General features: G+C 32.7%; 1 protein-coding gene across 7 annotated transcripts in view; it reads right to left on the reverse strand.

Moving 5' to 3' along the window:
- The window catches only part of VPS13A (vacuolar protein sorting 13 homolog A), a 250,147-nt gene that overhangs the window by 171,174 nt on the left and 51,781 nt on the right, over window positions 1–27,192 (reverse strand). For all 7 annotated transcript variants that reach the window (XM_079112077.1, XM_079112076.1, XM_079112082.1 and 4 more), the window contains 6 exons: window positions 26,035–26,221; window positions 25,834–25,948; window positions 16,115–16,251; window positions 14,240–14,372; window positions 11,240–11,357; window positions 7,294–7,432 (listed from right to left, as the gene is read on the reverse strand). In XM_079112077.1, the coding sequence (XP_078968203.1) occupies window positions 7,294–7,432; window positions 11,240–11,357; window positions 14,240–14,372; window positions 16,115–16,251; window positions 25,834–25,948; window positions 26,035–26,221 (829 nt within the window). The remainder of the gene's footprint in view (window positions 1–7,293; window positions 7,433–11,239; window positions 11,358–14,239; window positions 14,373–16,114; window positions 16,252–25,833; window positions 25,949–26,034; window positions 26,222–27,192) is intronic.

Below are 27,192 nucleotides of genomic sequence, written 5' to 3' on the forward strand. Positions count from 1 at the left end.
ACATTAATAATTAGGGAAGGAGTATCAAGCTGTAGTGTTTTTGTATGCTATTGAGGTTGCTGATAACAATTTAAAATACAATATTATAAACTTAGGAAGTGAAATATAATTTACCTAGAAACCATAAAGGAAGTATTTAAAAGTATATACAAAGGAAATGAGAAAGGAATCAAAATGATTAGTAACAAAAAGCAGATAAACACAAAAGAGGCAGAAATTTAAAAAGTGAGAAATGAAAAGTATTAAACAGCAAACAAATAGCAAGCCGGGCACGGTGGTACACACCTGTAATCCCAGCAGTTCTGAAGGATGGGACGGAACTGAGTTCAAAGTCAGACTCAGCAACTCAGTGAGGCCCTAAGCAACTTTGCAAAACCCTGTCCCTAAATAAAATACAAAAACAGGGCTGAGGATGTGGCTCAGTGGTTTAGAGCCCTTAGGGTCAATCCCAGGTACTAAAAAAAAAAAAAAAAAAAAAAAAAAGTTTAGAAGTCCTGTCAGTAATGACTTTAAATGTCAATGGACAAAACTATTAAATCAAAAGCACAGAGTAGGGCCGGGCAGATAGCTCAGTTGGTAGAGTGCTTGCCTTGAAAGCATAAGGCCCTGAGTTCAATCCTCAGCATGGCTGAAAAAAACAAAAAACAAAAAGCACAGAGTGACAGTTGAATTAAAAAATATCTTAACTTATAAGTTATGTCTCATTTTTAATGGTATATTATAGTTGTACATAATGATGACATTTGTTGTTACATATTTGTACATGTACAAAATATCACAATATAATTCGGCCAATATCATTCCCATTTCCCCTTTTAGTCCACCTCCTCCCTCCCCCTGGTTTCACTTCCTCTACTCTATGGGTCTTTCAATTTTTATGAGACCCCACCATGACCTTTCATTTTCCATTTCCCTCTCTACCTTTCACATATGAGAGAAAACATGTGACTCTTCAATTTTTAAGTTTGGTTTATTTCACTTGACATAACGTTCTCAAGTTCTATCCATTTTCCTGCAAATGATGTGTTTTTTTATTCTTCTTTATGGATGAATAAAACTCCACTGTGTATACATACCTCATGTTCTTTATTAATTAATCTGATGATGAACACCTGGGCTGGTTTCACATTTTGGCTATTGTAAATTGTGCTGCTATAAACATAAGTATGCATGTATCTCTTATAGTATGATGACTTTAATTCTTTACGATAAATACCAAGGAGTGGTATAGCTGGATCTTACTGTGGTTCCATTCCTAGTCTTTTGAGGAATCTCCATGTTGATTTCCATAGTAGAAAACACTCATTTACAAACTTACCAACAGTGTGAAAGTGTTCCTTTTTCTCCATATCCTCTTCAGCATTTATTGTTTGTATTCTTGATGGCTACCATTCTGATTGAAGGGAGATGAAATCTCAGGGAAATTTTGAATTTTGCATTTTCCTAACTGCTAACAATGCTGAACATTTTTTTTCATACATTTGTTCGTCATTTGTATTTCTTCTTTTGAGAAGTATATGTTTAGTTCATTTGCCCATCTATTAATTGGATTATTTGGTTTTTGATGTAAGTTTGTCAGTTCTTTCTGCATTCTGGATATTAATCCTCTGTCAGAAGAGGAGCTAGCAAATATTTCCTCACATTGTGCAGTCTCTCTCAACATTCTTGTTTCCACTGGTGCACAAAAGGTTTTAATGTGATGCTATTCCATTTAGTAACTCTTGGCATTATTTTCTCAGCTTTAGGGGTCCTACTGAGAAAGTCATTACCTGTGCCTATTATATGTTAAAGTCTTGACCCTATGTTTTCTTCTAGGAATAGCATGATTCTGGTCTCATTCCTAGGTATTTGAATCATTTTGAGTTGACTTTTGTGAAGGTGATGAGGCTCTAGTCTCATTCTTCTACATATAGAAAATCAGCTATCTTTTCTCCAATGTATGTTTTTAGTACCTTTATCAAGGATCAGATGACCCCGAGTGGGTGTGTCTGTCTTTTATTCTCTGTCTTTGGCCTATGTATCTGTTTTTATACAAGAACCATGCAGTTTTCGTTACCTCTGTAGCATAAATTGAAGTAAAGTATCATGATGCTTCCAGCACTGTTTCTTTGGCTTAGAACTGTGTTGGCTATTCTGAGTTTTTTATTCTTGTTTTTTCTAGTTCTATGAAGAATGTCACAGTTTATTTTGATGGGGATTACACTGAATCTATATATTACTTTTGGTAGTTCAGCCTAAATTTTAGCAATATTATTTCTGCCTATCCATGATCATAAGAGGTCTTTCCATCTTCTGAAGACTTCAATTTCTTTCTTCAATGTTCTACAGTTTTCCTTGTAGAGCTCTTTCATCTCCTTGGTTAGATTTACTCTTACATACATTTTTTTTTTTTTGAGACTTTTGTGAATTGGACTGTTTTTCTAATTTCTTTCTCAGCAGACTCATTATTGGTATATAGGAGAGCTACTAATTTTTCTTTTCTATTTTCATTGTCATTGATTTTAATGGAAACAATGTTCTTAACCATCTTTGCCTACAAACAATGAACTTTAAAAATAACATATTTTACAAATGGTTTCTTTCCACAGTATCATTTTGGAACTGCTATAGTTAATATACCACTATATAAATGTTATGAAAAATTGTGATAATTGTGAATTGAACTATATAAAGCAAACAAATTAGCCTTTGCCTTGCAATATTTAGATGGACCGTGGTTCTTCAAGGAGCACTTTAACCATAAATAAGCACCGCTGAACTAGTCTTGCTCTCATTACTATTCCAGACATATATTATCTTTTCTTTTTCTTTTTGGTACCAGCGACTGAACCCAGGGGTGCTTAATCACTGAGCCACATTCCCAGCATACCCCTTTTCAAAAAACTTTTAGTTGTTGAGTTGTAGGTGTATATAATACCTTTATTTATTTATCTTGTTATGTGGTGCTAAGGATCAAACGAGGGCCTCACACATACTACCAACTGAGCTACAATTCCAGCCCCTCAGCCCTTTTTATAGTTTATTTAGACTTCTTCATGCTGAGAGCAAAGGCTGAAGGGCTGCCCACCCTAGCCTGGCAGTTGTCAATGAAGCTGAGAATGAAGATTGCTCCTGCCCCAGCCTGTCTCACAAAGGCTAATTAAATCTGCATATTTCCTGCCTTTTGTCCCATTTTGCTTTCTCTTCTCTTTTAAAAGCTTTCCTCACCCTAGAGCCTCTCGAAGATAAAATTTTTGAAACTAAAAATTTCTTCTACATTCCTGCAAACGTAGCTGAGCTTTGAATAAAACACATTTTCCTATAAATTTGACTTGGAATATTTGTGGAACACCAAGCAGGTTGCCTACCTCATTGTAAAAGAATACAAGGGTGGGCTGGGGATATAGCTCAGTTGGTAGACTGCTTGCCTCGCAGGCACGAGGCCCTGGGTTCAATCCCCAGCACCACACAAAAAAAAAGAATACAAGGAAAAATATGACCCAGCAATTTCAGTCGTATAGATAGATATCTATCTATCCATATATATACATACATACACATATAAACATATATACAAAACCCTTCAAAATAGGGAGTCAAATGATCATACCAGCACTATTCACAATCATCAGAATGTAGAAATTAACCCAAATATCCATTAATGGATGAGTAGGTAAACAAAATGATGAAATATAACTTTATTCAACCATACAAAGAAATGAAGTATTGATAAACACTGTAAGAGAGATAAATTTCAGAGAGATTATGCTAAGTGAAAGAAGTCAAACATAAAGTCCACATATTGTATGAGTTCACTGACTTGTGGGGGCTGAATAGAGAATGACCAGATCTTCTTTTGGAATGATGAGACTGTTTGGAACTATATTGCACAATATGTAAATATGTGTCACTAAACTGAACACTTTAAAATTGTAAATTTCATGTTATGTTGAAATATAACATCACTTTTCAGCAAAGATAAACTTCTGAAGTTTATCTTAAAGTGTTTATCAATAATTCATTCCTCTACAGGGTTGAATAATGTTAATTTCAAATATTGCACAGATGACCTGGATGTTAATTTCTCTTCAACTGAAAAAAAAAAAAAAAAAAAAAAATCAAGTAATAAAAAGAATTCTGCTTTTAAAAAAAGGAAAGAAAACTTGAATAGTATCTGAAAAGCAGATATTAAATCTAGGAATAGCATAGGGAAAATGACAGGCATTACATCAAGTTAAGAAAACAATCCAAACTTCTATGCACCCCACAAAATCACTTCAAAATACACTTAGTAAAAACTACAGAAATTAATAAAAAGTAGACAAATCCATAATTACATATAGAGACTTCAATATTATTCTCAGTAAATGACAAATTCCTAAGCAGTAAATCAGTACACAGGCCTAAACACTATCCATTTAAATTATACTAATTGATATTTACAAAAATCTTCAACCAGCAACAACAGTAATACACACTTTCTTCTCAAGTACAAATAAAATATTCTCCAAGATATACGACATTATAGTGGAGAAGTCAGGAATCTACAGCCAAAAGACTGTATTGTATCTGTCTTTTTTTTTAAGAAGCTGAACCTAAGAATGGATTTTCAACATAAGAGATCAGAAATCAATAAAACTTAAACAAAACAAAATCAAAGAACCAAAACTGGGCTTTTAAAAACAAAACTGACAAACCACTTATTGAACTGATAGAAAACAAAAAGAAGCTTATAAATTAACCAAATAAAAAATGAAAAAGAAGCCAATATTATAGATATCAAAGTCATTAAAAAGAGAATAAGAAAATATTAGGAACAACATTATATTCATATATTCAACAATTTGGATGAAATGGACATCTTCATGGACTAAATCTAAAGTTCATACAAGAAGAAAACAGGCCATAAACAGTCCTGTATAAATTAAAGAGACAGTTTTTAAAATATTACAAGAAATAAAATTCAAGCACAGATGGCTTTACTGGCAGATTCTATGAGCCATTCAATTCTATACAAACTCTCCCAAAAAAAAAGAAATGTTTCCTATCCCTTTATATGAAACCAGCATTACTCTGATATCTATCATATCAGGTGTTACAAAAAAAAAGTATAAGCCAATTTTCCTTTTGAACATAATTATAAAAATCCTCCACAACAAACAAGTTGAACATTTCTTATCCTGAAAATCTGAAATCTAAAATGCTTCAAAATCTAAAACTTTTTGAATGCAGACATGATACCACTACTGGAAAACGTAACACAGTCAAGTCAAAGACACACTAAAAATATTGTATAAAATTACCTTCAGCCTGTGTGTGTAAAAGGAGAATATAAAACATAAATGAATTTCCTGTTTAGACTTGGGTGCTGTCCCCAAGATATCTTATTATGTCCATGCAGATATTCCAAAATCCAAAAAATTCTGAAATTCAAAATTCTCATGGTCCCACATGTGTATGGGATAAGAGATAAATACATACAGTTGAACATCCCTATTCTGAAAATCCTAAATCTGAAAATGTCTGAAATCCAAAACTTGCTGCAGGCTGACAAGATGCTCAAAGTTTCAGATTTTGGAGCGTTTTGGATTTGGAACATTTAGATTAGGTATGCTCAACTGGAAAGTCTATATGAGAATATTCCAAAATCTGAAAACTCCAAAATCTGAAATATCTCAGATTAAGGTCACTCAACCTATACTCACAAATAAACTGCCAAATACATAGAATGGATACTACATTATGAAAAGATAAGATTTATATTGGAAATGCAAATCTAGTTTAATATTTTAAAAATAATCAATATAATTTATTGTATTAACAGCCCAAGGAAGCAAACTATATGATCTTCTCAACAGATAAAGAAAAGTCATTGCAATGTCTATCCAAATAAATGCTCAGCCAACTAGGAAGAGTAATTTCTCAACTTAGTAAAGAATGACTAAAAAAAAACCAAACCCAATTTTATCATATTTAATAAGGAAAGGCTAAACACAGCCTTGTCCCATGGGTCCTGGTTGCAGCCCGGTTCACTGATACTCGGGAGATAGCCCCATTTGTCCAAACATATGTCCTCAGGAGAAATTATTAAAGAAAAATATGATTGCATATTTTCTTTCTAAAACTTGGAACAAGAAAACTTATATACTACAAAATCCAAGAATCATAAAGGAAAAAAAAAAACTACTAATTTTGACTATATTTAAAAAAAAAAAAAAGGAGGGCTAGGGATGTGGCTCATTGATAAGTACAACTGTGCAGCATGCAAGAAGCCCTGGGTTCAATCCCTAACACTACCATTGACAGAAGGACACAAAAATAGAAAAATATAGATATGTTTTACATGGTTAAAAAAAAGTATATGTTACAAAAAACAAAAGGCAAAATGGAAAAGTAATTTTAAATGACAAATAAGTCATAGTCCAATTAAAAAAAAGTACAATAAATATGAGTAGGTGTTTCCAGAAAGAAATTCAAATTAAACTTAGGAAAATATGTTTCATCTTACTCGTAATAAAATGCAAATCAAAACAAGAGAATATTTTTTTCACTTAGAAAAAATTGTTAACATTCAAGATTAATGCAAGCAAAGAAAAGGCATTCATTATTCATTGTTAACAGTATCATAAATTAATCAATAGAAGGGAAATTTGGCAAATTCATCAAAATTTAAAATTTACACACTATTTTACTCAAAAATTCCACCTGTAGCAATTCGTCCTATGGAAAAAGTATAACCAAATATATACACAAGGAAGTTCAAGGCAGTACTTTCCAAAATTGTAAATACTCATATCAACATGAATGAATATCCATCAAAATTAAATATATTATGTAAAAGGTATATCCATATAATTCAATATTATGTGACCATGAAAAAGAAATAGATCTGTATGTGTTAACATGAAAACATCTCTTAAAATATGTAAAATATATAATAATGGTAACAATAAGAATAATGATCACACTTATTTAAATTGTATGAACATAAGATTGTACAAGCATGTGTATCTGTGTGTGCATGCATACTAGTATATGTCATAAACACTTTCTGGAAAAACTAAACAAACAGGGATTAACAGTATTACCATTAGGGAGAAGGACTGGAGGCTACCAAAGTGAGGGCAGATAAATATTTTATTTATAACTTTACTATTTGTACTTTTTATCATTTCATCAACTTCTCTCTTTTAAAATGTCTGTTCCAAATGAAATGGAAATTGTTTTATCTGAAATTCCTATGGTAGTTTCAAATACCATTAGTGAACCTTCTTTTTTAACTCAATTTTTTTTTAATTCTGAAAACAACATTACCTGAATTGATTTCACAGGGGCAGATACATCAGTTATAAGTACAGGTTTTGGTATGCTTTCAACCAATTCCATAATCCCTTGCAGTTTCTTATCGGAGATTCGTAAAGAAACAAGAGGTAACTCTCCAAAAATCTTGAATCTGTTTTAAAAAGATAACAATGATTATAGAGGACCTTTCATTCTGATGTAAGTAAACTAACTAAAAAGAAGACTATATTCCTCAATTAGACAAATACAATGAAATGTGATTTTTAAACACTAAAAATCCCTAATTTTGACCTTAGCTTATTAACTGGTTTCATTAGATGGGATAACTTATTTCCCTTACATTATTTCATTTATTGTGTCTCTGTATATGACAATTTCTATTTATCAAGTGTTTATTATGTGACAGGCATTTAAGGAAGTATTTTGTGTACATTCCATAAATAGTCCTCAATTTATAAGGTACACAAACTATTTGTTCCTTATTGCTTGTAAATTTCCATATGGTTCCCATGAAGAAACTAAGGCTTAGCAAGTTCCAATAATTTGTCCATAAGATTGGATATCTAAAACCACGACTCAAAAGCAGAGCTGAGTATCTTATTATGCTTTTAATTGCCTAGGCAGTGTCCTTTGCTTACAGATAAAAGATAAAGAATTTAAAAAGAGACCTCAAAGAGAAAGTTTTCATTCACCATTTTAATCCATGTATTTTTCCCTAAAACTTTTCTGAATTATGCCTAGTGAAGCTAAGGTTTCTTTCTAAAATGTATATCTGAGTTCCTTCAGAAAATTGTAATATTTCTTTTACTTTTAATAACCTAGATATTTATAATCAATTCCATACATCCTAGTTAAACTTAGTTATACATAATGGATCAGTCCAATTAATGCATCTAAACTTTTTACTTTCTTAAAATATTCAATCTGTACAATCTCAAGATGCTAGGTGCTGGGCTAGGGTTGTGGCTCAGTGGTGGAGCACTTGCCTAGAACCTGTGAGGCACTGGGTTTGAGCCTCAGCACCACATAAAAATAAATAAAAGAAAGAAAATGTGTTCATCTACAACTAAAATAAATATATATGTGTATATATATATATATATATAAATAAATTAAAATACACACACACACACACACACACACACACACACACACACACAAGACGCTAGGTGCCAAAGTACTACCTACCAAATAATAGGCTTCTTTTTTTTTTTTGTGTGTGTGTGTGTGTGCGCGTGTGTGTGGTGCTGGGGATTGAACCCAGGGCCTTGTGCTTGCAAGGCACTCTACCAACTGAGCTATATACCCAGTCCTAACAGGATTCCTTTTACTTACCTTAAAACTTATTTAGTTCAAACTTCAAAGGAAGGTTCCTGACACTTGCAGAGTTTCAGAATTTTACATAATATCATACTCATTGAATGTTACTCAAGAGCTTATAAAATAAAACCCAAATAACTTCTCAGATTTCATCTTTCTAAATCATTGGCATTTTAGGCCTGTGATTATGTTAGATACTTTAATCAGCTACTTTTATTCCTGCTACGCTTTTCCCCATATTAAGGACATATATTCTCTCTAATCATATACTAACAGAGCAAGTCCAAAGCAAGGTAAGTTTCCCTTTTCTTCCCTCAGAGGACAATCTCCTTTTATTCTGGAACCCTATAATATCCTATATTATAGCATACTTACCAAGAAAAAAGAAAAGTAAATTATGTTAATTTAAATTCTTACATTGACAAAAAAAATACATATTTGCTCTTTATCACAGACTGAAACATTTTACAAATAAATAGGCAGGGAGACATCTGGGAAGCAATGAAAGAACTTAAGCCTTACATTTAAAATCAAATCATACCTAAAGCTGAAATATGAAAAGCAACAGAACATACAGAATGGCTGTCTTTCCTTCTCTTGCTTAAACAAAATTCCAGGCATTCCTGTACCTCAAGACTAAACACTCTTTAATTTATCTAAGAAAACAAAGTGTAGAAGAGTAAGACTTAGGACTCTGGTCTGCTAATAGAGTCACTGTAACTTAAAAGTCAACAAAAAAGTTTGAGAACAGCCAGGGAATGCTTCTCCAAGTACACGGTGTCTCAAAACCAAAAATAAACAAAACAAAACAAAGAAAACAAAACAAAAAAAGGAAAGAGAGAGAAAGATTTAAAAAAAAATGAGAGGATAATACTCTCTTAGGTCTCCCCTTTTAAGTACAACCAAGGCCTACACCACATACCATATGAGAAAAGATCAGGATAACCTTAATTCCCTCTGTTCTTAAACACTTAACAAGGCAGGAAGGCTTAAGCACAACCATTTGAGCATTCTCTTGCTAACTTGCTATAGTAACAATTCTTTTGGAACTGTCTGGTAGGTTATTGGATGAGTCTTTATAATATTTTAAAATAGTTTCTGGCCAAGGTGGAATGCTTGCAAAAAAGAAAAAGGATGCTGATATGAAGAAGAGATGAAAAAGTCAAATGTGACATAAAACTATTTAGGAATAAAGTAGCTAAATGGTCTGCTCTAGTTCAATAGACTTTTCTATTTGGAGTTTTGGGCTCAAAGCTTCAGCTAACAATACAATATAAAGGTCATAGTAAAGATGAATATATAAAGAAACAAAATAAATATTATATATTATATATAATATTATATATTATAATTTTAGTTTATAATTTCAATTGTATAATATTCTATTTGTCTATAGACAAAGGCATAAAAATAACTATAAATCTATGTTAATGGGTACAGAACACATAAAAATTTAAACTGTGCCATCAATAACAAACTGAAGGGAATAGAATTGGAAACAGTTTTTTTCATACAATTGAAATTAAGTTGGTATGAATTTTAACCAGAGTGTAATAACTTTAGAATATTATATGTCATCTCTAAGATAACCTCTAAGAAAATATCTATAAAACATAAAAATGGAAATGAGATGGAATTAAAAACACTTCACAACAAATATCAACAAAACATAAAGGCAATAATAGAGGAAAGGAGGAAGAAAACAAGCTCTAAGATGTAACAAAAAGCTTACCAACAAAAGTAAGTTTTCCCCATCAGTGTTTACTTTAAATATGTTTTCAACTTCCCAAAAGGTGTAAGTTGACAGAATGAATAAAACAACAAGATCCATCTATATGCTATGTGTAAGAGACTCACTTTAGGTCAAAGAAACAACGTAGGTCAAAGGTGAAAGAATGCAAAAAGACATTCTATACAAATAATCATCCAAAGAAAACAGAGTTAGTTCTAATAAATCAAAACAGATTAAAAAAACATTTACAGGATAAAGAGAGACATTATATAATGAAATAAGAGGGTCATGTTAACAAAGACAACAATTAAAAAATATATGTGCCAGACATCTGAGCTCAAAAATATATAATCAAACATTGATAGAGTTCAGAGGAAGAAATAAACACTAACAATATTAGGAGACTTCAGTATTCATTTTCAATAACGAACAGAACAACCAGACAATAAGCCCAATCAATAAAAAAGTAGAGGACTAGAACACTACTGGTCATACACTTCATGGATGAAGCTTGACCCCTTTATACTAAGTGATCTAGACAAAAAGGTCAAATATTTTATGATTTCACTTATATGAGATACCTAAAATAGCCAAATTCATGAGACAAAACAGAATGGTAGCTGCCAGGGGCTGCAGGAAGGGGAAGAGCAGAATGGCACATTATTATTTAATAGGTATTTAGTTTCAGTTTGGAAGATGATAAAGTTCTAGAGATGGAGGGTATGTGAGGGCGGCACAACCATGTGAATGTACTTAAGGCTGCTAAGCTATCCACTGAAAAATAGTTTAACTGGTAAATTTTATAATCCATATATTTTATCATACACAAACAATAAATGAAAATGGTATTTCCTTAGCTAAAGAATCACTAAGAAATTCTACAACACATAAACAGATAATACATACTTGGGCATCCTTAAATCCATGAAAACCATAGCCTTAGAGAGTTCCACATTGAAGTGCATGGGCACCAAAATATGCTGTGTAGATACATTGAGTTTTCGTGCTTCTTTCCAATTATCACCTAATTACAGAATACAGTTCATATTTAATCTTGGCATAATTTGAATAACACAATAAAACTAAAATTACTATTAATACTTGATATTCACATACTGCATGATGGTATGGAGAAATTCTCCCATATCATTCCCAGGTACCCACAATCAACAGGCACATTCTTTTCCCTTTCATTACTTTTTTGGTTCTTTTTTTCTTCACAAGACTCTCTTTAATGTTCTTTTAGAAAAAAAAAAAAAAAAAACTTTTTCTTTCTTTTTTTTTTTTTTAAAAAAACAGTAGTTTTAAGCATTGACAATCACTATACCAACCAGATAGTCTACCCCCGGAATTAATGGGTATAAGGCAATAATGGAAAAGGCAAGAAACAGTGAATTTCTGTAACAGTAACTAATGTTACCATTTACTCAAAATTTATAACAAGCACTGTTAATTCTCCCCATGGTTTACAATTATCCCATTTTATAAAACTGAGGCTCAAAGCTTATAACTTTCCTAAAATCAATGAGCTAATAATAAATATGAAATTCATATCCAGGTCTACAAACATGACCCTCTAGCTACACTTACTACAGTGTTACAAGCCTTAATTTTCAGTAAGGGGACAATTAAATAATTTACAGAGTAGCCTTAGAACACAATACAGCCAATAAAAATCATAAATTCAAGTGGCCAAAAAATTATTGGTAAAGGAAGGAATTATCTGAATTTTAAAAACTACATAAATCATGCCTAAAATATCATAAATACCTCCACACATTAACATTAAACAAGCACATCCAATATATTCATAGGCATATATGTTGTAACAAACACTAAAAGGATATACATTAAGTATCAACAGAGCTCATGTCTGAGCAATAAGATAAAGAATGTCTCTTTTTGTTTTCTGAGTCATCCAGATTTCCTAAAGTGGACATATTTATAATCAGAAAGAAATAACTTTAAAAATTTTATTTAGAACTGGGGGTGTAGCTTGGAGGTAGAGTATTTACCTAGCATTCCTAAGGTCCAACATTCAATTCCCAGCCCTACACACACACACACGAAAATAAGATAAATGTGATCTCTATAACTCAATGTATTTTCACACAAACTATCTCATTTGAACCTAATTACTCTATAAGTCAGATAAACTCCATGTCTTGGAAAACCAGCCAAGGAAATGTTAAGAGTCCCAGAGATAGGTAGTTAAATGGGTTTTACTACAGTTTTTAAAATTCTACCACCAATATTGAGATATTTCCTTCACTTCCCATTTTACAGATGAAAACATGATACTTAGAAGCATATCTTTCAGTATTTTTCAAGAGATTCTATGACAATTATATAAAGTAATCCCCATGTCAAAAAAAACTCTTCAAAAAAAGGGATTTGATTATTTAAGAACAATTAATCAAAAAGAATTCCAAGGAATTCCAATAATCTTACAGTAACAATGGAATATGTTTTAATCTTAACAAACCTTTCAATATCTTAAGTATACTTAAGTATGGCTCACAGACTTCGAAAACTTGTGACTAAAATGTCCATTCAAACATACCAAATGCCATAATTTATTCCCTGGAAAAGCATTCATAGACTTTTCACACTAATTTACTTTTGCCACCCACCATACTTTTGGGCTCCTTCCACAACAACAGGTATATGACAAGAACAGATACCAAGAACATTAGAACAGAAGCCACGTATATTATCTTAAAATAAATATAATTAAAGTAATAAAAATGTTCCAGTCCTATATAAACTAAATTTTAGTAACAATTACTTTGGCTTCTCATTGCTTTTCCTTTTATCAGGTATATTAGATAAATAAAATTTGACCATATATATACATATACAACTCTGTAACAATTCCCAAACTCTGCTGAATGATCTGAATGTTCTGGAGATTCAGAAGTAGTATGGAAGAATGGAAAGAAGGCTGAACAAATCTGAAGTTGCCACTAACACTTTATTGGTTCTTAACAAGTAAACTTCTGGTTGTCTTACCTAAAACATGAACTGGATCTCTGATGTATGACTGGTATGCATAACAATGACTAGGTTAAAGATGCCTAAGAGAGTGACCCTCCTTGGTCTTTGGCTGTCTATGGTATGGGATATCAGAGACTCAAGACTGATTGCCTCTGGCTTTGAGAAGTCTCTTTGCCTCTTCTGGTTATCCAACTGTGTAAAACAATTATCACCACCAGGGTTTAGGGTGGGGCTCAGTGGTAGAATTCTTGACTGCCATTTGCAAAGCCCTGGGCTCAGTCCCCAGCACAAAATAAATAAATTAAAAACACACATACACATAAACATCATTATCAATATGTGTCAATTTTTGGCCCAAGGTTAGAAATTCTGGTGTGGATCAGGATTTCAGGATTTCTCAACCTTAGCACTACTGACTTTTGTTGCTGGAGGATGGTCGGTACATTGTAAGATAATTAGTAGTTTCTGTGACCTCCACCACTAGATGCTTAGCAGTGCCCCTGAACCCTACCCATAACAATATAACAATCAAACATGTCTTCCCCCCATGTCTCTTGCGGGGGGGGGGGGGGGGGGGGGGGGGGGGGGGGGGGGGGGGGGGGGGGGGAATCAACTCCTGTTGAGAATATTTACTGTTACTTCTTTTAAAAAAAAAAAAAAAAAAGGATTTATTTATTTATATATATACATATATACATATACATATATATATAGTGCTAAGGATCGAACCCAGGGCCTCATCCATGCCAGGCAAGTGCTCTACTACTGAGCCACAATCACAGCCCCTATTATCATTTCTAATTCAAAAATGTATAAGTTCAAACACATTTATGAGGAAGGTCCTCAAAGTATCTAAAGAACTAATTAAAACACTCTAGCAAAATCAATCAATATAAATTTTATACTTACCCGCTCTACTATAAAGCAGCTGTATGCTTGTAAGGTGAATATCAAAAGAATCATAAGCTCTTTGCATAATTTCTTCAAGGTTGGCCCCACCATGTTTCACATCTGGTAATTCCGAACGAATTTTACTTGCCACCTTGAAGTTAATTTTAAAAATTTAAGCCAGATATTTCAAAATATAAATATAAAATTTTTATCTTTCAGACCTATAATGTAAAAGTTTAACAGGAAAAGAAACTCACATGCAGACACATATTGTACTGCTATTAGAAAATCATTATTCATAAGATGTATAATGAGGGCAGGATATAAAGTAAATTTTTACATATTAAGCTGTATTTCCCATTACTTACATTAATAAGAGGGGTCCCAAGACAGTACTGGAAATAATACATCTACAAATACTTAAAATCTGATTAAGATTTCTCACTGAGAGCAAAATCAATTGAGAGATAAATTTAGCTTACAAAATGTTTCTATGGTAGAAAGAAAGATATTTTGATAGTTTTTTCAATAAAAGTCTAGGATTTATTATTAGGATGGTAGAATTTAAGCCCCAACTTTGCCATTTATGTAGTTCCCAACAATGTTATATTGTATCTCTTTTCTTAACACAGGATTTCTTTTTCACTTAAACATTCCAGGGATTACTCAAAAATCTTATTCATTTATTCACTAATACATAAATAGAGAGATATCTGTGTTTGTATATATATAAACATAAACACACACATATATAAACAGATTTTCTTCTGTTTTATATAGCTCATGGGAAGTACACAAATATTACTATCTTTGTCTGAAAGGTAATGAATTTTAGATAACAGGTTAACTAAGTAAATTACCAAATGTCACAAAATTGTATACTTACTCCTGATCTGAGGCTCTTCCCACTGTACCATACTGCCTTTGAAACAATTCAGTAACCAAATTCAAGTGTGAATAATCAGCTGTATAAATTTTACTATAAATATAAACCCAGTGAGTGTATGAGTACATAAGTTCCAAGTGCAGAGTATAATCGATTAATAAAAAAGAATGTCAATATCAAGGAAAGATATATACTTGTTAGGCAGCCAAAAGAAATCATTCTAACATTGTCCATTTCTCTTGGATCTTTAAATTGTTATTGGTATTCCTCTACCCTTAATGATTTAGAGCAGTGCTATTTAATAGAACTTTTATGAGGATGAAAATGTTCTCAATGTGTGTTGCTCAACACAACAGCCACTGGTCACTTCAGACTATAAAACTCTTAAATATGGCTAATAAGTAACTAAGTAACTAAATCTTTATTTAATTTTAACCTTAATCAAATGTGTCTAATGCTTAATATAGTACAGATCTCAAAAGCCAAAAATAATTATTCTCTACTTAAAATTTGGGAAGAAAAAAGTTCATAATTGGAAGAAAAAGAAAAAACCTTAAGTAAATAGAAGACCATCTATCAATTTTAAATTATTTAATAAAATTTAAATGTCAATAATATTTATATATATATAACTAAAATATCAGTGTTATACACAAAAATATCAGATGAAGATATATTTGAATATTTCCAGAATTCCCTTCATTCCACTTTAATTAATCAAGTAAAGACTTACCAGAAAAGGAAATAAACTTTTAAAGTATGACTCAAATTCTGTAAACATAATTCCTCAGTTTACCTCTGACCTCAACTAGTTATTTTCCTTTTAGAAGTGGGGACACACACCCCTAATTAAATGACACTGCACTTTCTTCACCAGAAGGGAAGATTTCTCAAATTCTAGTATCTACCATAAATCTAAAAATCAATAGGACAATCAAATTGCCTAAAAAACAAAATTCATAATACCCTAAATGCCATATCATAAATCAAATATTATTAGTATGTACCTTTAGATGACCAAGATCCAAAAGAAGTAGATTGGATGTAGGGGTAAAAATTCCATCTTGTGGGACAATAATGTATGAAGCCTTCAAATTAATTCTGAGATCAAGTACTTTCTGTGTTTCAATAATATACAGAAGACCTGTAGAAAATTTAAATCTTTGCAATGAATACTTTTCAAAAATTACTTAAGAAATAGGGAATTGCTAAGCACACAAAGTGATAGCACAATCTTAAAAATTATATGAAAGTAGTATTTATTTTTAAATAAACTTGAGCAAAATATTTCCAATATAAATGTAAAATATTTCTTGGTTAATAATTAAACCTGAGTATAAAATTGGAGCTTTAAAAAAAAAAACAACATTTTTTTAACCCACACACTCAATTTGGCTAAAACTGAGGAGAAAGATACTGACCTACATAAATTAAGTGGTATGAAACATTTATGCACAGTTACTATTAGAATCTGTATACAGTCTTTTTAATTCATAAATTTAATGCAGTTAAACAATGATACTTGACCTTGATGATTTTACTCTTAGAGTATGGAAACTGCTGGATCATTGAATCATCTTCAATAAAATCATACATAAACCAAAAAAGTCAACAAACCAGGGTTCCCCATTCCTTAGATCTTATCTACACTTAGTTTTTTCTTCAAACAAATTTAACTCACTTGCATGTGATCAGTAGGCCAAATTAATCTACTTTATGCTCCAGAGTCCAGCATCAGCTTTTAAATTTAAGTAATTATTAATGATTCCATGAGATGGGAACCCCTCCTTTACAGAAATAAATTCTTTAAATAGCCCTCAAATCAGTTTTAGTGAGTAAAGGATGTTTTGATTAAGACAGCAGTTACTCAAATAAAAAGGATCCTTCCTTCACAATGACAAGAAGTAAAGCAGGAAAGAAAAAAGAAAACTATCACGTACATGATCATGAGGACTAGATATTTTCAATGTGAATTATAATAAGAAACTAAAAATGACTATAAAAACCCAACATATAAAATTCTGAAAAGGCAGATTGAAAAAATTTAAGTGATTTTTTAATGCATAAACCCTCATATTGTCATCAAGAATATCTATAGTTTAACTGAAAAAATTTTTTTCAGAATAGGACTGTGGTTAGAAAAGGTCACAAGAGAATTAAATGAGAAGGGCAGAGATTAACTTAAAAACCTTGGGAGAAAAGCTCTAGGATTTTATAAAAGAAGTGATCCAGAAAATTCAGTATTTGAACAGTTCATGATATTCCTATTTGGGCCTACTCTGACTCCTATAATACTCCTTTTTTCTTCAAAGAACAAATTCCCAAAAGAAATCATTCCATATTTTGTAACTCAATGTTAATACACTATTATGAAGCACAAAGTGACATAAATGTAGGAAGATCAGTATATTTTAAAATAACCCTTAAAATTAAGTATTCATTAAAGAATACATGTTCAAATTCAGTAAGTCAACAACTTTAAATACACTTACAATAAGACAAAATTACAAGTAGATATCTAAGATGTAATATACATATAGAGTAAAAAGTAGTTTAAAAGCAAGTGCTAGCACATGATTAATTTGATAAAAAAGCTAGAGAGGAAAATGAATTAAATAAAAAAATAATTTAAATAGTCTATTTTAAATATACACATTTATGTAATCATAGAAAATAGCCTACGATAATAGTCTGGACCAGCTCTTATTAGAAATATGATAAATTAATATCTAAACTATCATATTCAAGGAATTCCAAAGGCCTTGCTGACCCAAGCAATACTCTGGGAGTAAGGGGGTACTGTGGCATCTCTGATAACCTGAACAATGCAGATTCAATCTGCATTGTAAAATCTCTTAAAATCAGGATGAAAAGTAAGATGAACCATAGGGATGAATACAGATGGAAAGATCATCAAATTCTGACAATCATCCCATGAGCTTGGAACTTACAACACAAAACTGACTCAAACCACAGATGACTCAAACCACATTCCCCCCGTCCCCGCGATGATTTGGATTCAAACACAGATGGTATAATTTTACTCAAGTTTATTTGCTGGGCTAAGTCATAAGAAGCACCCAGAAGGGACAATCTGACCCTCAAAACCCTCCAGATTCTACCTGTTAAGCAAATTTCTCTATCTCCATCTCCAATCTAATGGTTCCTCAACCCAAATGATCTATCCCTGTGTTCCTCCTGCCTCCACAATCTATGCCCTATACTCCCTGGAAATCCTATGCTTCACTTTCAATGAATCTTTTTTTTTTTCTAAACATTCTTTTTATTTGTTCTTTTTAGTTATACCTGACAGTAGAATATATTTTGACATATCATATACAAATAGAGTATAACTTCCCACTTTTGTGATGTGGAGTTTTACTGGGTCCTGTATTCATATAGGAATATAGAAAAGTTAGATCCAATTCATCCTACTAAATTTCCTATTCCCATCCTCCTTTCTTCTCTCCACTCTACCTTCACCAATTCAGTGCCAATGAATCCTTTCCTAATGTGAGGACACAATGATCTACCTCCCTAGGTTGCTTTCAATAGAAAGGAAAAGTTCAAATGTTAAACCTACTTATGTCTTTCCCTTTTTTCTCATATTTATAACAAAATCCTCTGTTCAATATGCCATCATTGTTTTGCATAATTGAGATTGTGCCTCTTCAACATCACTCTCCACCTCAAACTCACTACATTAGAACCAGTTTTCTACACCTTCAAATTCTTTCCCAAGTTAGACTCTTGAGTTGATCACTGCCTCAATAGTTCTTATCCTCTGAGAAAATTGAATCTTAGTCAGTTTTTCAAAGAGTTCTTCTCTGGCACAATCACCAAAACTAAATCAGGACATCCATCATTCTCATTTCCTTCATAGCATTTGCTCCTATTATCAACTTATTTACTCACTCAACTCCAATTCACCCTTTTGCCTGCTCTATGAAAGTGGACCTTAGCCTCTTCAATGCTTTTCTTTTGCCAACTAGCACTGAAGATGAGACAGAATAAAGGAGAGATTATAAGAGGAAAGGGTATTACTTCTTGATTCCAGTGCACTACCTCAGCAATATTCTGCAATAATGCAGCTTTCACCAACACCAGGCAAAGGCAGCACAACAGAATCCAACAGCCAGTATCTTCCTATAGAACCATTCTCCTCAGATGGTTTCAGGGCAGAATTCACGTAAGGGGATGCCTGAACACCTTTCCCTATCACCTAAGGACTGATTTCTAGAACATTTCAGAGAGTAGGTTTCCAGCAAGTTTCACCAGCATGGCACCACAGTGTCTTCTCTGACATCCCATGAGTCATTGTTGTGCCCTCCTCCAATAAGGTCTAGATGTCAATCCCCAGGGAAAACAGGGATAACTTCCTGGGGAACATAACTTCAACACTATAAACCCTATAACTACCTTTCCTATATTCTTCAAAGTTACTCTTTGGAGAGGGTCACTGGAGATGGAAATGTCCCTGATGTTTCCAAGAGAAGTCACATAAGGTCAGCAAGACTCTGACCTATCTTGGCATATGGCACATTGGCAGAAGAAAACTAAAGAGCCAAGAGACTTCACACACGTCCCGAAAGAATCTCAGCTGACACTTTAACAGTAGATAGGAACAAAGTCAGTTGACTAACATGGTCTTAGACACCTGGCAAGAAAGTACAGCCTAAGCACAGTCCTACAGGGACATTTAAAAGGAAAAACAATTTTTTTTTTTTTTTATGTAATTTAAAATGTACACTTGTGTCAGCCCTACCAAAAGTAAATAAAGCTGGAGGTTATAAAGGAAGGGTTCCTGTATGGGAGTGCCTAATAATAATGATCACAAAGTACTCTAGAATTGCGAGTTTGTCCTGAGTTAATTTGAGCCTGATCTCTTGGACCTACAAATCTTCCTTACCTCCTACATTGATAAACTCAATGCGTTTTTTCACTGATATTATTATGAGTTACTATCTTCATGGTTTTCAGAGATTGGCTCAAATAATAATTGCTTTTGTGCTAATTGTTCACAAAAAACTAATGCTTTGTCTTATTTACTGTCTTAGAATGATCCCTGTCCTATGTATGCCTTGTCTAGACACCTGGTCATCTGCACCTGTGGACCTCTGGACTGCTCTGATGCTGAATACCCTTAACTGTCCATGCCCCACCTGATAGAAAACAAGGACTCTGGGCAGATATCATTGCCCATATTTCCATGAAAATGTAATATAGAAATTGACAGTGGGGAAATGAAGGAGTGGTCCACTTTATGCTTTGAATACAGTCTTTGCTGCTCTGCCACTGCAACTTATTTTTATGTTTTTTTAAATTTCTTTTTAAGTGTTGATAGACCTTTATTTTTATTCACTTATTTATATGCAGTGCTGAGACTCAAACCCAGTGCCTCACACATGCTAGGCAAGCGCTCTACCACTGAACCACAACCCCAACTCCTGCAATTTATTTTTAAAATGGATGTTTCTTTCTCTTCTTCTCTTCCTACTCCTTCCTAATCTCTCCCCCTCCCTAATCTCAGGGAGATTACCTTTCTTCCCCATTTTAGGCAGATTTATCTAAAATGTGCACACCCACCACAGGAAGGAAGTAATTCAAACATTGGGGATGGCACCAGAAGATCTCAGAAATGACCATCTCCCAAATTAACAAATGAAGTACAACTCCAACAGAAAACAACCATGGAATGTAGCCTTTGAATCACCTCATTAAAAGCCCCCTTTTCCTGCAGATGGACAGGATCACAGAATCACAGCCTCTGAGACAGGAATCCCCTGTGTTTCTCCTTTGCTACCAAAGCAATAAGCCTTCTTTTTACTTTTCCTCAAAAAACAAAAACCAAACAAACAAATTACTCTTTGGAGGATACAAACAATTCATCATTACAGTTAATGATTATATTAAATTTCACCTGTTCAAATTACTGTGTGACCTCTTTAGATGAGACCCACATAGCATTTATCATAATTTTAAGGTAAATTACTCTGAGTTTTATATCACCCTTAACTATCAGATATAAAATCTATCAGGAGGTAAGAATTATATCTGTTTTGATCATTGCTATGTACCTCAAAACCTAGCATAGTATCTGATAAACAGGTTTTGGATAAATATATAATTGAAAAGACTAAAGAAAATGGATCACTGTGATCCTACCAGAGAATCCTATAGTGCAAAGGAAACCCTTAACAAAAGGTAATTAACATCTGTTTTCCTGACAGAAAAAGGGTAGCTATGTGTGTGTGATCCCCACTTAACAAAAAGGAAAATAAAAAGACATAGAAAAACTGAATAAAATAACACAAAAAAGAAACCATGATACTGAGGAAGAAAATGAATAGAAGCTAATGTAACAAAAGAAGAAAGGAGGAAATGAAGAAAGAAAGCAAAGAACATAAACAGCTATGTAACAAATAAGTATCTTCCAATATAGGTAAATTTAACTTTCTAGAAAAAATCCAAAACACATTAAATTTTAAAAATTAAGTTTAAAAACATTTTATAATCGCCTTCTATTTTTTCATAAAATTAACTATTCTAAAAAAACAATAAATGTTACTAGCAGCATAGAGAAAAACCTACTGGAAGAACAGACTTCAAATTATAATGATATGTCTAGAAAGCAAAATACTACAGTTTCACTTCATAAGATATTCTATAACGTGAACTTTATATGCTACATATTTATTGTTTTAGCAATTTTAAAAAGAATATAATAAAAATTTAGAAAAAATCTAAATCTGATGCATGGGTTTCAAACAACATTTTTAACTATGAGTAACTATATATAAACAGGAACTGACTAAAGAGTTTTAATTTTACATTTTTGGCTTCTACTACGTATGAAACATATCAATATTTAGAATTTGAAATACAAATGGAATTTGAGACTCTAACAAAAAACACAGGGATAAATACAAACCCTATAGTTTCTAGAGTTAGGATATTTGTCCACAATGTAATTTTAAATTTATTCAGATAGAGAAAATAATGGGCAAAAAAAGCATAAAAGTCAGAGAATAAAGATATTACATACAGACTAACTATAATATAAAGCTGCTCCCCCGCCCTTTATGCTGCAGTCATTTCCCTGCCTCCCAACTTCCTGTCAGTCTGTGAACATCCTAGCTAGCTATTGGTTCATCAGTCAACTTGCAAGTATCCTTCTCCATGATTGGTCCTGTTAACCCGCGGAATTTGACTGCTTAAGGATAGCTCCCCGCCATCTTTTTCATGCTTTTCTCTCTCTCTCTCTCCTCCTAACTTTCATGCTCTGTCCTCCATTTCTCTCTCTCTCTTGCATGCGCACCCTTTCTCTTTTCCTCTCATTTTCTCTCTTACCCTGCAGGGAGACACTCCGTTTGCTTAATAAACTCCCTTATGTGAGTTCCCAAGTTCGGAGTGGTTTTTGGGTTCTTACACAAACAAAAATATATTTCCACAGTTAGAAATTTCCTGAAGGCCTTATCAAAACATGGGATGGGGACTGGGGTTGTGGCTCAATGGCAGAGTGCTTGTCTAGCATGTGTGAGGCACTGGGTTTGATTCTCAGCACTACATAAAAATAAATGAATAAAATAAAGGCCTATCAACATCTAAAATGTATTAGAAAAAACAGAATGGTTTCTTTATTTACTTGGCTCAAATATTTTCTCTTAAGAAACAAAACTAAGGAGAATGGCAACATACATTTCATTTATGCCAACAAGAATTAAGTGAATATAATGAAAACAGTAGGAGAAAAGTAAGAGTTTCATGTCAGATTTTGTAACAACCAAAATATAGATATTCAGCAATGTAGGTAAAGTCTCCCTTTATATTCTTGAAGCAAAACTTTGAAATATGAACTAGATCAGGAACCATTAATCAGATGAATGGAATTCAGAGATTTCATAAATGTCAGGAAAAAAATGCACGTTTTTGTTAAACTAATGTTGATTTAGAATCTCCTGTATCTGTGACTTCATTACCTACAGAAATCACATCATTTATTTTTATGCCATAACACAGTTGTCGAAAAAATCTTAAAATAAAATTTAAACTTGCCACTATTTCAAATTTATAGTATTTTTTGAAGCAGTTAATTTTTGTTATTTTAACCCATAAATAAAGGCAGACACATCACTATTATCACAAATGTTATTTTAAAAAATATTTTGAAATGATTTTAATACAATTTATTTTCTCAAAATCACTATTACTTTAACAAAGGATCTGCAGATTCAAACTGTCAAAGGTGCACATGACACAGAAAAGATTTAAAACACCTTAGCAGGTAAGTGAATCCAGTCAATTGACACTGAATATTACCCAAAAAATGAAATCCATTCACCCAAAGCCTCAAAGTGAAGATTCAAACACACAACCAAAGAAGGAAAATACACAAATTTAGCAAGATGAATCTTAACAAAGTTTAGTCTTAATCAGTTTCCAAATTCTAGTAATACAAATGAACAGGTTACACAGACTTACTCTTCCGAGTAGAAGCAACAAAAAATGTTGGATATGAAACAAAACAAATGACAACAACAAAAAAAAATTAAAATACTGAGAATTGGCAAGCCAAAAATCAAATTGAAAAGGAAGTTTAAGAAATTTAAGTTGAACACAGAAAAATTTTATCCTGAGACTATTTTCTTTTCTTTACTTTCTTTCTTTTCCACAGAAAAGGTGACAGATTTATTAAAGGCATACTACACAGTGGAGAAACACATTTAAATGAGGTGCTTTACTTTGTAAGGAGTATCTTAGGTGATGGAATATATTTTTAAAGTTTTTTTTTTTTTTTTTTTGGTCTTTTAAACTTTAAATTTTTTTGTTTTTTAAATTTTTTTAATTTTTTTAAATTTCTTACAGACTGCATTTTGATTTGTTGTACCCTGAGACTATTTTCTATACCTGGTTTACATAATAATTCATTTTCTTAGTCTTTCAGAACAGAGGACAGATAATGAAGATAAGAAGTATAACAGGAATTCTTCTCACAAATCTGGAACCAAAGGACACCTACTGAAAGAATGGACATTTTTTTAAGCTGTTTTATCTCAACTCCCTAAGGTTTCCCTCCCAGTAATGGGAACAAAGCCCTTAAAGCTGTTCCAGGAAACAGCCCCAAACAGAGAGTAAAAGAGTAATTGGAGCAAGATAGTATTCAGGCAGTTAAGACACCAGAATCTACACCCTGTTGTAAAACATTGTGAAACATGTTGTGTTATCAGCAAACCCAGACCCCTTTGAAATTTCCCAGCAGCTTTGTTCCCCTTTTCCCTTTCATGTGCGACCCCTCCGGATGTGTGGTCTCTGCCTTTATAAACCTACAAGATTTTCTGCTAGGGACTCAACTCCTCGAGTTGGGTCCCAGCGCGCTGGAATAAACACCTCTTGCGGTTTGCATCAAGTGACGCCTCCTGCAGTTGATTGGGGTTGCCGTCGATCCATGGGACAAAGTTGGGGTTTCCTTTTTGGGGGCCTTACACTACTACTCAGAGTGAGAGGAATCTAGAAGTTAAGCCTTCCTCTCCCTAAAATAGATCCACAGAGAAATGTATAGAATGGCTCTGAGAAAAATTAGGAGAAAGGTGTCATAGTAACCATAAATCAGCATTCAAGTAATTATGTAGCCCAACAATTCCTCCACAGTCCAGAACATCCCAAGCACTGAATTTAGTTAAAGTGGTGTTACCAACATATCCAAATACCAGACAGAAAAAAATAATTTGTCAGAAAAAAATGAGCAGTTTACAATTTAAAATTACCAAGCATAAAAAGACACCACTTGCCAGGTACAGTGGCATATGCCTTTAATCCAGTGGTTCAGGAGGCTGAGGTAGGAGGATCACGAGTTCAAAGCCAGCCTCAACAAAAGCAAGGCACTAAGTAACTCAGTGAAGACCCTGCCTCTAAATAAAATAAATTAAAAAACAGGGCTGGGGATGTGGCTCAGTGATCAAGTGTTCCAATACCAAAACTAACTAACTAATTAAATAAATAAACAAGTCACCATTTACCAATAAAAGTCATTAAGAAACATAAAACAGGAGAAGATGGGAGAAAAAGAATCAATAAAACTTCACATAAACAAACTATTAGAAAATAGAATTAGTTGGTGAGAAAGAATATAAAATACCTATGATGTTTAAAATAATAGAAGACAAGTTTAAAGATACCCATGGAAAACACAAAACTAAAAAAAAAAGATGAGATTTTAAATATATTAGAACAGAATTCCTAAAATGAAAAATATAATTACTGAAAGTAAACCTAACAGAAAGGTTTAATGTTAATTACACATGGTTGAAGAGAGACTGAGTAAATCATAGAAAATCACAGAAGTCATCACCATAATGAACTATCATTTTAAAAACCAAATCTATAACTTTAAGCCTTCCTATAAAGTATAAAAAAGGATGGAACTTTTATTTTTCTGAGGCCAATATATCAAACTCTGGTAAAGAAATGACAGGCTGAAACGAAATGTCATAAACGGAGAGCCAAATATCCTAAAAAAAAAATTCCATTTAACTTAAATGTGGTTACTAATTTTGAAATTCTTGAGTGTAAAAAATGATATTGATACACGTCTTTCAATAGAAAAAAACAAATAATTTCTATTAAACTGTATTCATTCTAAAAATTAAAACTTTACAAAAATCGCGTTAACATAAATAAAAATATAAATATGGAATCATATTTAATTTATTGATTTTAATTTATTTACCTGTTGCTGTCTTATCACGAAATTCTTCAAGTTTTGTTAAAGTTGCTGAAGTGAGTTGTGCTAGATGTACCTCTTTTGGAGGTCTGAAGAATTCCATTATACTATTCACTGTCCTCTGTTAAAATAAGCATCATTAACATGAAGCACAATCTCAAGGCAAACTGAATTATATTAAAAATCGATAACAGAGAAAATGCTTACTGCATCATATATCATTTCTAAAGGTTCAGCTTCTATGATACACCTCTGAGAAACGGTTTCATCTAATGGATTTATCTCAAATATAATCTGGAAGAGTGATGTACCATCTAATGAAGACAGGAGGCGGGGTTTTTTTGAATTATCTGGTAAGCCAGTAATATGAAATGAATCTATTTTGGTTTCAAATCTGTATGACAAAGGATAGGACAAAAATTAGGAATCAACACAATTCCAAACAATTTTTGTAATTAGAAATGATAAAATAAAAATTAGTAACAACAACTTCACTTTGTATTTCCTACAACTCTAGTCCATTCACATAAAAGAAAATATACAATGATTCCTCTGAATTCATATACCCTATTTCACAAAGATTCATATTCACATATTGATTCCTATGTAAAAAAGCTAATGATAAGCTAATACTTGGTGTATTTACTGATAAAATCTAAAACCAAAATAGCAATAATTTCCTATAATGTATAATCAATGTAAAATTAAAAAGTCATAGCTAACACAATTTTATGAGCATTTTCTGTTCTATTATTAAAATAAACAATTAAAACCAAGCAGAATGCAGAATTTCTAAAATGACTATGTGGGGAACTCAGCAACCCATCTCACAAGGGATTAACCATGAAACAACTGGTGAAAATTGGGGTCTCTGGAAATCAACCTAAGGGCACACTGCAAACAAACAAAACATTTATTCAGGAAAATCTGCCAAAACTGAATAATAACAGGAAGAGTCTGTGGCATGAGGGCAACAATCACCTCCCACTTCCAGTCCCACACTGCATTACAGAAGGTAATATACAGATGGATGCTGCTAAATTGGGGGTTCTTCTTCCCTCAGCCCCAAGTTTAAGGTACAACTTTACCTCAGGAAGAACAGGCAGCCTTTCTCATCCTTCCCCGAGCTACACATTACAAAAGCTCTATTCCAAACAGGCACTGTCACAAGAACTAGGGTTTCCTTTCTTCCCATTCATGAGCAAAGATTTTGACCCAGAAGCCACACTCCATGAATTCAAACTGCCCCTCCACCATTTTGCTCCTAAAGGATAAGTTCCATTCTGAAAGAGGTAAGCAGAACCCTCCAGTGAAGCTGATACAGCAAAGGTGTCACTCTGGAAGAAGTAGGTTTGATGGGCTTGC

This window comes from Sciurus vulgaris, assembly GCF_902686455.1.
Source record: "Sciurus vulgaris genome assembly, chromosome: 15".
Lineage (NCBI taxonomy): Eukaryota > Metazoa > Chordata > Mammalia > Rodentia > Sciuridae > Sciurus > Sciurus vulgaris.